Source organism: Phyllostomus discolor, chromosome 2 (assembly GCF_004126475.2).
Source record: "Phyllostomus discolor isolate MPI-MPIP mPhyDis1 chromosome 2, mPhyDis1.pri.v3, whole genome shotgun sequence".
Lineage (NCBI taxonomy): Eukaryota > Metazoa > Chordata > Mammalia > Chiroptera > Phyllostomidae > Phyllostomus > Phyllostomus discolor.
Window position 1 is genome coordinate 174,008,710 of NC_040904.2, and position 13,208 is coordinate 174,021,917.

Sequence of the window (13,208 nt, forward strand, 5' to 3'; positions counted from 1 at the left end):
GTAAAGTTATAACTTCTTCCTCAAAATATTCAATTTTAATTATTAACAATTTTCACCAAACTCTGTGTCTAAAACATCACGGAGAGTTATATGCATCAAGAGGTCAATCCCATTTCTACATGTGATATAAATTTATAAATTATTTACAATGCCTACTGGTGTATTAAAATATAGAGAAATGTCATAAAGATGTTAGTTTGTATATATAAATTAAGAATCCATTGAATAATTAAATTATTGAATTTTACTATTTTTGAAAAACATTGCTAATATTCTACAATAGAAAGTGAATCTAGTATGTCAATAGTAAGTATTCAAGCAGTATTCATTAAATTTGAGTCTCTGAGTTATCAATTCCAAATGATACAATCTTTAGTCATGACCCCATGCTGTTTGGCTCCACATTGGTAGGTCCCACCCACAGCTCCATTTAGAGACCCCGTCTTTTGCCAGTCTGTGGATTCTCCTCCTGCCCATGCTAACCTGCCTCTCCCTGCACCATTCCCTCTATTCCTAACTTCACTACCCAGGAGACTTCTTCTTCTTCAGTACTCTAAGCTGTGGGGTGGGGGGCGGGGTCCTTGAATATAGGAAGAAATGTTTCACAGTAAACATTTCTTCTGGGAATAATCTAGTACATTCCACTGGAGACAGCAGTGTCTATCTTGCTCACACTACTTCTGGCCTGAAGTAGAGGGGTAATGAACAATTGATGAATGATGGGTAAATGAATGAATGGTCAAATAAGTGACCGAGTGAATGAGACTCCTTATAGAAATGTTTATATAATTTAATTTGAACAGATGGTTCATACTAGAATATGACTAGATGCATTTTCCAACACTCCTCAGGTTAGAAATTGCTAATCTTTAGGGACCTTGGAAATTCTCAGCCAAATAAGGAACACATAATGTTAAGATTACTAATTATAGGTCTATTTTACATAATTCCTCATTAAATGCTGAATACTTTAAAATTGACTGACAGAATTTCAGAGATTAGTTTCAAGGTGAGGACATACATTAATTGTAATCATGTCTCTTCAAAATACACTTTTTAGATAACAAACTGAAGAACAGCAACACATTTAAAGAAAATGAAAAAATGTATAAGGACAGATGTGCTCACCTAGGAACAAATAGCTCTTATTTGTCTAATTTTGCAGCTGTAGCTGATACCAATAAACAACACAAAGCTGCAAAATTTCCTTTTGCATTTATTACATTTTTCACAAGTAATATGCCAGGTGGAAAAATATGTATTCACTCCTCTGCATTAAAGGAAAGTCACAGGAGGTATAAAGAACACTGAAGTTACTGAGAGGAGATAGGTTTTAATGTCAAAGAAAAACAAAATTACCCAAAAAGAATTTTTCTAGAAATGGATTTTTCTTCAGAAATTTTTTTCTTAACTAATTATGGCTAAAGATGTGGTCTCATGTACAAAGTCATTCTGATGCAAACTGCAGTAACATAGCATAGTAAAATAGCTGTTGAGATTTGGCTGCAGGTGTACTTGAAGTTCTTCTTTTCTCTTCATTTTAAAAGCGATAGTTTAAGCTCATTAAATATGTATATATGAATATACATAAATATATGTCTTAGAGAGAGTAAAGGATAACTTCTAAACTGCTATTTACTAAACTAACTTTTTAGTTCCCATATTTTTTAAGTACTAGTGGTTTATATCAGTTATACAATTAAAAAGTAAAAAAAAATGCTTATCGGTTTGAATTCATAAGTAGTCATCAAAAATCTACAACTTAACCATTTGAACAACTGTATTGTTTATATTATTAAAATAATAACACCTGACATTTTACCTCAAATATTAGTTTGCTAATTGAATTAGATAATATATTTCTGAGTTGAAAGCTGTCTATAAATATAAATCAAGCCATAAAAAATATCCTTGTATTTATAGAGTTTTCATATACTGACATGGGTTACAAATATAATGTATCAAGAAAACGGTGGTTGTCTGCACAGAGAAATATTTAATGCAGCTGGTTTTGACACATCTGTCATACTCACTGGTGAACACCAAGGACTTCCCAATCGTGTCCAATATCCTGGGGTCCCATCAAGCTTTGCATTGTATTTGGGCAGATTTCTATTAATTTGCATAGAAGTGACCAACCCACCTGAAAGCAAGAAAGCCAAATATTCGCATTTTTAAAACATGCTCATGGAACATTTTCAGTCAAACATGAACATCATCATTCTTAGAAGAATAGGTGACTACTTTTAAATAGTTATCTTAAAACAGAATGATAACCTAAAATGCTTCCTGAGAAAAGCCATGTACTTAAAATACATCCTGCTCCAAAGACCATACCAGAATGTCATGCAAAAACTATTACAGCATATTTCTGAGTAATGAAGGAAATAGATGTGCCCACTGTCTAAGTAAAGAGAAAATCAAGCACAAAAAATACTTTTCAAGGACATACCAAGGTTACAAAGAGCAAGAAAGTCTATACTTGGGCATAAGTCACAAGTATTATTTAAGTCACATCTACAAGAAGTAGAACATCTAGAAGAAGTTCTTGTAAAGATGTAAAATTTTAGTAACAGGACAAGGTGAAGTGATTTGGAATGGAGGATTAGGGAAAATTAAAGATTTTTATGGCAAAGAGAAAGTTAACAGAAAAGATTGCTTCCCAGGTAACGGGCCTAGGGAGACTGGCAAGAGAAAAAGCTTCATGGTCTGATGACAATGTAACATCTGTTACTCAAAAAGGAGAAAGGCATCGTAAGATAGAGAGGAAGTAGAATTTCTCAAAGAACCTCTCTAGATTTCTTTAGAACACCTAAAAATGAGCTGATGAGGTCTAGACATGAAAATGTCCCTAGACTTGCCCTGACTGCGGTGGCTCAGTGGGTTGGGCGTCACCCTACAAACCAACAGTTCACCAGCAGTTAGATTCCCCATCAGGGCACATGCCCAGGTTGCAGGCCAGCTCCCCTGTTGGGGGTGTACAAGAGACACAACCAATGGATTACACATTGATGTTTCTCTCCTTCTCTCTCCTTCCCTTTGTCTCTATCTAAAATTAAATAAATAAAACCTTTTTTAAAAATGTCCCTAGGCGCTTTCACATTTCAAATGAAATATTATCTTACTTCATTTATTTTGGGTGTTTCTTCCTTTTTATTGAATTTATTGGCATGGCAGTCGTTAACAAAATTGTATAGATCTCAGGCGCACAATTCCACATCATCTGTAACTCTACTGTTCACCCCAAGTCAAGTCTTCTTTTATCACCATTTCATTTATGCCCCCTTAACCCTCCTCTACCTCCCCTAGCCCTCCCTCTCCAAAGCAATCACCACACTGTTGTCCATGTCCATGATTTTTTTCTCAATCCCTCCACCTTCCCACCCAGCCCCACAACCTCCTCTCCATGAAAGTTGTCCTCCTGCCCTCTATCTGTGAGTCTGTCTCTATTTTACTTGTTAGTTCATTCTGTTCATTAGAGTCCACGTATGAGTGAAATCATATGGTATTTGTCTTTCTTTGACTGGCTTATTCCACTTAGCATAATGCTCTACAGGTCCATCCATGCTTTTTAAATATATCTTCATTCTAAGACTGGATACATAAGTGGAATTGAGTGCTGCAGAGAACTGAATGACAAGATGAGACGTTTCTGTGCGTCCAATAAGGAATAATGGCACAAGTTTCTTATTTGTTTACAGAAATAAGGGGTATTTCACAAGATAAAAATAATTACACAGATATCTTTACAATATCATTTCTGGATCTTTTCTAGATTAAGCATGAATTGCTTTACTTCCTTTTACATACTTTCAAACTGCTTGACAAGGCAGCAATTTCTGACAGCTACTCTTCCTATATTTTAGTAGGACATCCTCCTCCGCATAAGCTGACGAGACATTGACAATCCAGCTGTCATAGAAACTGGCTATTTTTGTGCTTTCATAAAATACATTTGAGACTTTTCCCCCTAAGTATTTAAGAAATAACCTTTGAGAGAGCTTTCTGTGGGAAATTTATCATAAATCACATAGGATGCTATATTCATTTCTGTAACTACATGGCTTTCTCAGGGAGAAAACCTCTTTTGTTTCCGTTGGTGAAGTAGCAGCAACAGAAATTGCTTTGCAAAGAGATTGAGGCAACTGGGGCATCTATGATTAAATATGGTAGAACTGCTGGCATCAAAAAAGAGATAGCAATCGATCCGTTCATCTGTCCAATTAAAAGCTTATCTTCAAAAGAGGAAAGTTTCCCATCCTGAGCTGTTACAATACAATTAAGTTGGTAGTTTTCACTTTATTATAATTATTCTGTAAACTCAGGGATCTAACTGATGCACAACGGAAAAAGAGTTTAGGGGGTAAAAGAAAAATTTAGTCACCTTCATTTATTTTGCTCCCTTACTCTGAAGTTTGAAACTGTGTGGGTAAAAAGAAGTAATGTAAAAATGGGGAGAACAGAGAAATGGTCAGAGGACCAGCAGGAAACGAAAAGTAACAGGGCAGCTAGGCTAATGACAAATTCTCTAAAAATTGTTACTTGTTAAGGAGCATGAATAAAATATGAAAAGACTTAGAAAATAAAAATTCAGCCTGATTGGCATAGCTCAGTGGATTGAGCGTGGACTGCGAACCAAAGTGTCGCAGGCTCAATTCCCAGTCAGGCCACATACCTGGGTTGCAGGCCATGGCCCCCAGCAACTGCACACTGGTGTTTCTCTCTCTCTCTTTCCCTCCCTTCCCTCTCTAAAAATAAATAAATAAAATCTTTTTAAAAAAGAGAAAAATTCAGAGTCTGGACGATCACGTTAAATGAATTCTGGAAACAAACATTAATATTTCCTTTTCAAGAGTAATTTACCTGAACTCCTTAAATTCATCATTAAAAGCTTTTCACGTAGCACTTCCAGCTAATCCAACATAGAAAGCATGAATGGATATCTGTATTAATTATACCAGTACTATGATGAAATGTGAAGGGAAAAACCCCACCTTTCTTTAATGTGGATTATTAATGTCAGTAAGAAACCCCTTTCTACAGCCAATTGATAACATCAGTAACAATTAAAATTGATAACAGCGTTGTGCCTGGCCTGGCCACAACATTTGCACCAAACTGCTATGCGTTTTACTTGCATGAAAAGCTTGTGAATTCGGGCAGCTAGAGGACTATACAATGGAGAACGACTAAGTGTGTGAAGACCTGAGTTCTGCTTGTGTCACTAGTTGCGTGATCCTAAATGAGCCACTTACTCTGAGGAAAATCTAGCCAGTGAAACACCAGTAAAAATCAAATGATGTAATATAATGCCCTCTGCAGATTAATATGCTAAAACTAATCATTTTATTCCATTGATTTACCAAATCAGACAACAATTCTTTATTTTCTTGCATACTTTGTCTCTGGTACCCACTGGAAAAGGGTATTGAGTGATATTCATAAGCACTCCAGACAAACATGCCCAAAATTAGGCAGCTCCTAAAAGGAAGAGTTAGGTAGTGAGCATGTTCCAGGCTCCCCTTGGTTCTCAAGCCTAGCACTGTCTCTTCCAGACCCTGCAGACCAAAGCCCACCCAAGGTCCAATGGTTCTAGTGACACCCAGCAGGGGTGACTCCATCAAGCACAGAATCCAAGGAATGGAGGGTGCCAGATGAGGACTTTTGAACACAAAAAAAGAGGGGTTGATGTGGATAGAAAGCACAGTGGGCCAAAACTAAAAAGTGACTCATATTTCATGGACCAAGTTCAGATGTTGGGTGCTAAAAGGAACAGTGTCTTTATCCTGCCTCCATTTTTTCATAGTTTTGTTTCCTAACAGCCCGAAAATCAGCAGTCAGATGGTAAATATTTCAGTTGAAGAAAAATAAAAGCAAGCATTTATCCCAGATGAAAATGTCCTTATATAAAAAAAATTAGGTAAATGGTTCACCCAGCCTGTACAATCTGGATACAGAGATAAGAGTAAAGATAAAGGTGGATGAACACAGACTGAGAGATCCAGATAATTCTTACATCTGTCTAGCCTCTCAAGGAGGTATTAAGACTGCACCTCAGTAGAGTTCAAAGTTCAATTCTCTTCCCCCCCCCTCCCCAACCCCAGGACCTTACTTGCAAACGACAACACCTATCTCGGTCCTCTAAATCTCAAAATCTACAAAGGAAGATAGCGTGTCCAAGCAGAAATTTTGTTCTGATTGTAAATCATCCTTAGTTATCTTCTTGGGGCTCCTTTTTCAAAATATTTAGCAAATTTCTCGGTTTCCTATGGTATAGATTCTATGTTTCACTTCTGCATTCATTTTTATATTGAAACAGTTTAAAGTATAAGTTTAAACTGACAGAGGAATCATAAAATGTTATTTTATATAATACAAGGCATACTACAACTACAGAAAGCTGGAAATCTGTCTTCAGATTGGGGAAAAAACCTTAACCCTATGAAAGTTTGCAAGTTATTTTGTTTTATTAATTTAATTATTATTAATTTTATTACTGTGAATGATTCCCCTTTCACAAACTATTAACAATGGTGTCATCTGTACAGTATGCTGTACACTGGAATGATTGTTAGAATAATTTGATTTAAATACTGATGAACTCAAGTAGCCAGTAGTAGAACTGAACCTCAACCCATTATTATTCGCCTCCCACCACAATCCACATTGTCAGACAATCGTATAAATTTATTTTCACAGACAATTAGGGAGCACGGTTAGGGAATCCTTTTACACCATTAACTTTTGATAATGATTTAACATTTCCATCTTAAAATCACAGTGAGAGTCAAGCCAAATCTTGCAAATGACTCAGAACTCTGAGTATGTAACGTTGACAAGAAAACATCGAATTCCAAGAAGGGAAATGGGAGAATTGATCACTCCTTTACCTGCTGCACACTAGCGACACGCATATATGAGTCCAAGACGATCAACAGAGGCACGTGCACATTTTTGCCTTGAAATAACTTGGAGGCTGGAAAAGAAGGGGGGGTGGGAGAAAGAGAGCAAAATCACCATTCACTGTGGCAACCCCTTCAAGTCTGAAAACGGGGCGAGAGCAAAAGAAGTAAGCGCGAGCCCTTCCTAGACTTCTGAGCTCCTTTCTGCGCTAAGGAGTAGAGTCTGTGGCTACCCGAGAGTGCAGGTTTGTACAAAGAGCAGCAGAGAAAGTTTGCCAAGAGGCGTGGGGGCAGGCGCGAGGTGGGGGGTAGATAAAGGAACAGTTTCCTTGCAAATGATTACCGTGGTCAGCGTAGGTGAACACCAGCATGTCCTCCAGGATTTGGACCAGCGTCTCTATCTGTTTTCCTTCCTGGAGGTTGTTCAGCCTGACTATCAACTTCTTCAAAGTTTCCTCGTCCTCCTCTTCGCACCCCTGACAGCTGCCACTGGCCATGATGGACCCTGCTCCCAACAGGCCGCCCCTCCTGCACCAAGGTTGGAGGATCCAGGAAGGGACAGCAGTGCGGGCCACTGGTCCGCGGCCGGCAAGCACAGCTCACTGCCCACAGCCCCCGCTACCCGCACGCCCCATGCGCACTCACGCCCGCCTGTTTATGAGGAAGGCGGTGGCTCTCCACCCAGCGCTGCCCTGCCCTCCCTTATCCCTCCTCCTCTGCTTCCTCCTCCCCCACCCAGGCCGCAAAAATTAGCTCAGTGGCCTGCGAGAGGTTCACCAAGGCAAGGCAAGGCAAGGCGACTCGCAGATCGGTGGCGAGCGGCAGGGACGCAGTCTGAGCAGGGCCGGCCAGGCTGAGCGTGACCGAGGCCGCTGGCGGGGCCCCGAGCGCTCAAGCCGACAAGATCCCAGTCTCCCTGTCTCCGGGGAGGTGCGCAGGAAGACACTGACTCAGCGGACTCCAAGGAGTCCCCAGGCCTGGAGCCCTGCTGCAGCGGGAGGAGGCTCGTAGTTTGCCGCTGCTTGCTGCTGGGCTGGCCACCCGCTGGGACCAGCCAGCCTGGGCTCCCTCAGCCGAGGAAGCTCTGGGAACTAGGAAGAGGGAAAAATAAAGCCGCCTCCTATCTCCCAATCCAAGAATAGAAATCTGGGCGTTGGGAAAAAAGGACACCGCCCAGTTGGCCCCTTTTTGGAAAACATTCTCTTTAGAGTTCCCTCTATAGGAAGATGAGTAATTTTCTCCTCAAGGATGGAGAGAGAATTTTGCAATCAAAATGTATCCATCAAAATAAATAACACCTTTCTATGGTTACTGTGGCCATTTGCAAGAGAGGAAATAGTTTTCTTTCCTGTTATTTGAAGCTCTAATGGCCAAAAGGCCACTAAAATTAACTTTTGAAAATTTCAGTTTGCACTCAATAGAAACTTGATCTTTGGGGCCCAAGAGAAATACAGTGCAACCTGAAATGAGAAGGTGAAGGACACACACCAAAACAGGGTTCTCTTGGTATGCAAAATTACTCCTGAGTGTCAGCGTCTATAACCCCCAGGTTCAAAGAAAAACGGTTGGAGAGCCATGGGTTTTTCAGAAAGAGAACCCAACAAGGAAACACTGGGACAAGACTAAGCAGAGACATCTATTGCCTGCAGATGATTTGTCATGAGGGGCTTTTACAAAATAGAGGATTGCACTGGGAATTTTAGTATTTCACATTTTTAAATGGTTTGTTTCCAATGCTATTACCTCATCCGCATGGCAAATCTGAACTGCATAAGACAGCTACTTATCTTTTTTTTACTAATGAGGAAATGGAGATTGCGAGTTGATAGAGGAGCACTGTTGGGGTCACACAGGGAAGTCGAGGGCCGTGACAAACCCAGGCAGTTCTCCTAAAGCCAGACTGAATGTTCTTCAGACTTTACCACTTGAATCAAAATGGCTTCCTTAATGCATGAGGTTGGTAAGATTGCAAATTGAAATTAAACCTGGATATTGTGAATGTGTATGTGGTTTTTTTGTCATAAAGATTTCTTTTTTTATTTACAGACTCATTCTAAAATATTTGTAGTTGGATGGACAATAGGTAGAAAATAGACAGGGGGAGGGCAGGAATGGTGTGGGAAATGTAGAAGCTAAAGAACTTATGACACATGGACATGAACTAAAGGGGGAAAATGTGGGTGGGAGGGGGTGGGCAGGGGGGAGGGGAATGAAGGGGGAAAATGGAACAACTGTAATAGCATAATGAATAAAATATATTTTAAAAAATATTTGTAGTTGGAATGATAGAACGGTTATGATTTGCTTTAAGTAATCCAGTGGTGGGGGGAAACATGGGTGAAATGGGAAATTCTAGAGACAAAGCAAAACCAACTTTTGAACTGATCATTGGTGAAGGTAAGTGATGGGGCCTTGGCTGGTGTAGCTCCATGGATTGAGCACTGGCCTGTGAACTGAAGGGTCACTGGTTTAGTTCCCACTCAGGGCACATGCCTGGGTTGTGGGCCAGGCCCCCAGCAGAGGGCACATGAGAGGCAACCACACATTGATGTTTCTTTCTCCCTCCCTATTGCTCTTTCTGAAAATAAATAAAATCTTCTTTAAAAAAAAGAGAGGTGATAGGTTCATGTGCTCCACTATACCATATCCACTGCATAAAATTTTCCATAATGAAAACAAAACATAAAACACTGAATTCTCTCATTTTTATCATGCTTGCATGTCCTTTCCTTACTGGTTTCTAAACATGCTTCAACTCCTGACTAATCAATCAGTATCTCAAGCATTCCTAGTAACTCACCCTTTCATGCCTCCTTCCCAAAATTCCTCTGCATCAGTTGCTCCTTCCCAAGCTACTCATTATTATCTTGCAAAAAGTCAAAACCTAGCTTCAGCTCCAAGAAAACTAAATCTAAGTAAAAAGGTGTCTCCTCTTTTCCTCAATCCATTCATCCATCTGTTGCCCATTTATTGTCTGTTCTCAGCCTCACACTGCTGCAGTCGTAAGTCAAAGCATCCTCTCAGCTTTCAAAAATATTTGATCAATGGACTTAAATCCAAGACTTAATAACTCTTCAGATCATAAACAAGACTAAAAAGGAAGAATACAGACACACATTTATGATAGAGGTAGTGTTTTGTGGAGAATAGTTGGCTAACTTTCTGGAAAGAAAAAGATAAAATGGACATTGCTAAATATAGCAACCTCCAAAACAAATTCCATGTAGATAAAAAAGTTAAATGAAAATAACTTTAGTACACGCCTGGGTTGCAGGCCACAGCCACCAGCAACTGCACATTGATGTTCTCGCTCTCTCTCTCTCCCCCTCCCCCTCTAAAAATAAATAAATAAAATATTTAAAAAAAAAGAAAATAACTTTAAAAAGAAATACTATAGATTAATAACTATTTAACCTTGGTATAAAAAAAAACATAAAAAGAAAGGAAACACAGAAGATTGGTATATGTGACTCCATAAAAATTTAAATTATTTGCAGTCAAAGAAAAAAATTAATGAAACAAAAGCAAATGGCAACCTGAAAAAAAAGTTGCAATACATGTGACAAAAAACAAGCAGGCTTAATCGTTCTAAAGTTCTTACACATCCCTAGGTGGGGCAGATACTCCACAGTTTTAAACTGGGAATTTGTTGTGAATGTACAATAAGTATGAGAAAAGTATATTCATATGTAATATGAATACATATGTTCAATATACAAAAATAGTGTTTCTGCCCTGGCTGGCATAGCTCAGTGGATTGAGCGTGGGCTGGGAACCAAAGTGTCCCAGGTTCGATTCCCAGCCAGGATACATTCCTGGGTTGCAGGCCAGAACCCCCAGCAACTGCACATTGATGTCTGTCTCTCTCTCTCTTCCTTTCTCTCCCTTCCCTCTCTAAAAATAAATAAATAAAATCTTTAAAAAAAAAACATTTAGTGTTTAAAAAAATGGTGTTTCTAAGTATCAGTAACCATTATAAAACATAATTTTATGTGTTTATGTGTGTGTACACAAAGTGAGAGACAGAAAACTTGGAAATAAATCTAACAAAATATTTTCAAAACCTTACGAAGAAATTATTAAAATATATTTTAAAAGGCATTAACATGGCACAAATAAATAGGCCATATTAATTAATGAGATTAAATATTAAAAAGATATCAGTTCTCCACACAGTAATAAAGAACAGTGCAAATCCAATGGAAACCTCAGCAAGACTGTTTTAATAGAGTTCAGCCAGAGTGAAGAGCCTAGAATAGACAATGCCTTTCTGAAGAAAAACAAAGCAGGAGAATTTTCCAACTAGACATTGATCCAGGGGGTCTATACTAACTTTTATCCACTTCCCAGGGGAAGAAGCTCCTGATGATGTCTTCCTGGGAATTAGAAAACTGTGCCCCTCCTTGCAGGCAGACACAGCCCGTGCCAGGGCATACATAGCAGGAGTCGGATTTCAGATACCACCCATCCCTTCAGCCTGGTAAACATGTGGGCTGTACTGAGCAGGTACGTGGGCCTTTGAGCCCAGGGTTACATGGAGCTATGCCAAGTTTGCCATGTCTTGAACTTTATATATTCTTTTAAGCTCTCTGTCACTGATTACGGGACATGCTCAAAACCAGAACTGAATAGGGTAAACAAAACTGGAAGTTATCACAAGATATCAAAATCAGTTTAGGTCAATTCTGAAAGAAAAGGATCAGAAAGGGAAAATTCTTATAGAAAAGTAGAATAAATCTTTTGATGTATTGACAGCCAGGGCAACCATTTTCTCTAAAAAGCATCAATTAAGCCCTACTCATTCAGCAAATACTTACTGATCACCCACTACGTGTGGGGAAGATAGTTAGGAGGATCTAGTGAGATTAGCTCCTTTCCTTCCTATATTTACTGTCAAATTCTGCCAAGATGTAGAGTGTACATAGGGAATAATAGAACAGAATAAGTAGAAGCAGTACTCAAATATGTCAGCCTCTTGCTGACAGATTTCTTCTGTGACTCAATCCAATTTCTGAAAATTGTCAGAAATAAACTGAAAAGGCCTATACTAAATTTACCACAGAAAATAATATTAATGTACTAAAGAGTCTTTAAAAAGAAATTTTTAGAGTTTAAAAATTAGATAAAGGCCCTGGCTGGCGTAGCTCGGTGAATTGAGCGTGAGCTGCGAACCAGGCATCACAGGTTCAATTCCCAGTCAGGGCACATGCCTGGGTTGCAGGCCATGGCCCCCAGCAACTACACATTGATGTTTCTCTCCCTCTCTCTCTCTCTCTCTCCCCTCTCTCTCTCTCTCTCCCCTCTCTAAAAATAAATAAATAAAATCAATTAGGTAAAGGCATCATGGAATGCCTTGATGAAAAACATGCAAAGCATAAAGGAATTTTCCCCTTTATTTTTCTGATTTGAAGAATAAACAGAAGAAAATGACAGAGAACATTTTTATACCACAGGTTGGTACAAATATTGCAACTGAAAGATAAGTCTCAATGATAAAAATAATAATAAATTAATACAAACATCCCAAATGGGATTTTATCATCAAAATGTATTACATCCTCTAGGAATGTTACAGCAAGTTCTCTGGACACAAGTCTAAAAAAGAATACTTTTTAAAAAGCAAGTGACAGGGGATTCTTACAATACAAAAATACACAGTTCACCATATTCCATAGTAGAGCTCTGATAAAATAAAGGAAATAGAAGAGAGGAAAAAGGTAACAGAAGTCTGCTGGCTGCAAAAGCTAAATCAGTTTTTTTTTATTACTATACATCCTACACACACATACACACATAAAACAGACATACACGTTTTGTCTACAAACAATCCCAAAGAACTAACCACGAGAGAGTAACAGTGCTTCTCTGGTGTGTGTACTTCTTTGTACTTCTGGCTCAAGAGCATTATGTAAACATCCTGGGTGGACTCAAAGGCATTTTCCTCCGTGTTCAGCAATGATTATGGAGGGCAGGAAGGATTTCTTGCCACAGTTTAAATGGCTACATAGAAAATAAAGGGAGGGCTGGAAATAAAAGACAATTTACTGAACACCTGTGAATCCTACCTTATACAAGACAGCATATACAATTTGTTTAAGCTCAACAATCCTATGAGGCTGCTATTAGGCTCCTCTTTTTGAAGAAATTGTGTTAGGGAAATTATAAATTGCCTAAGTAAGAGGTGGGGCTAGGAATCAAACATATAACTGTGTAACTTTGAGACAATTCTCACCAGAAAGGACCGGAACGTGGAAAGGAATCACTCTGCAGATACAGAGAGATACACTAAGCAAGGTGGCAGATCTG

At 38.9% G+C, this 13,208-nt stretch overlaps 1 protein-coding gene and 1 pseudogene across 2 annotated transcripts in view; one reads left to right on the forward strand and one right to left on the reverse strand.

The window, feature by feature from the left end:
* Positions 1-7,983, reverse strand: part of LRRK2 (leucine rich repeat kinase 2) — a 134,463-nt gene extending 126,480 nt beyond the window's left edge. Inside the window, exons 1-3 of one of the 2 annotated variants that reach the window (XM_028532277.2) lie at positions 7,246-7,983; positions 6,891-6,976; positions 2,034-2,143 (exon numbers count right to left, since the gene is read on the reverse strand). In XM_028532277.2, coding sequence (XP_028388078.1) covers positions 2,034-2,143; positions 6,891-6,976; positions 7,246-7,399 — 350 coding nt within the window. In that variant the 5' untranslated portion in view covers positions 7,400-7,983. The remainder of the gene's footprint in view (positions 1-2,033; positions 2,144-6,890; positions 6,977-7,245) is intronic. The other variant, XM_036019172.1, reaches the window with a different exon arrangement.
* Positions 7,984-9,235: 1,252 nt separating this feature from the next.
* Positions 9,236-13,208, forward strand: part of LOC114513810 — a 36,963-nt pseudogene continuing 32,990 nt past the window's right edge.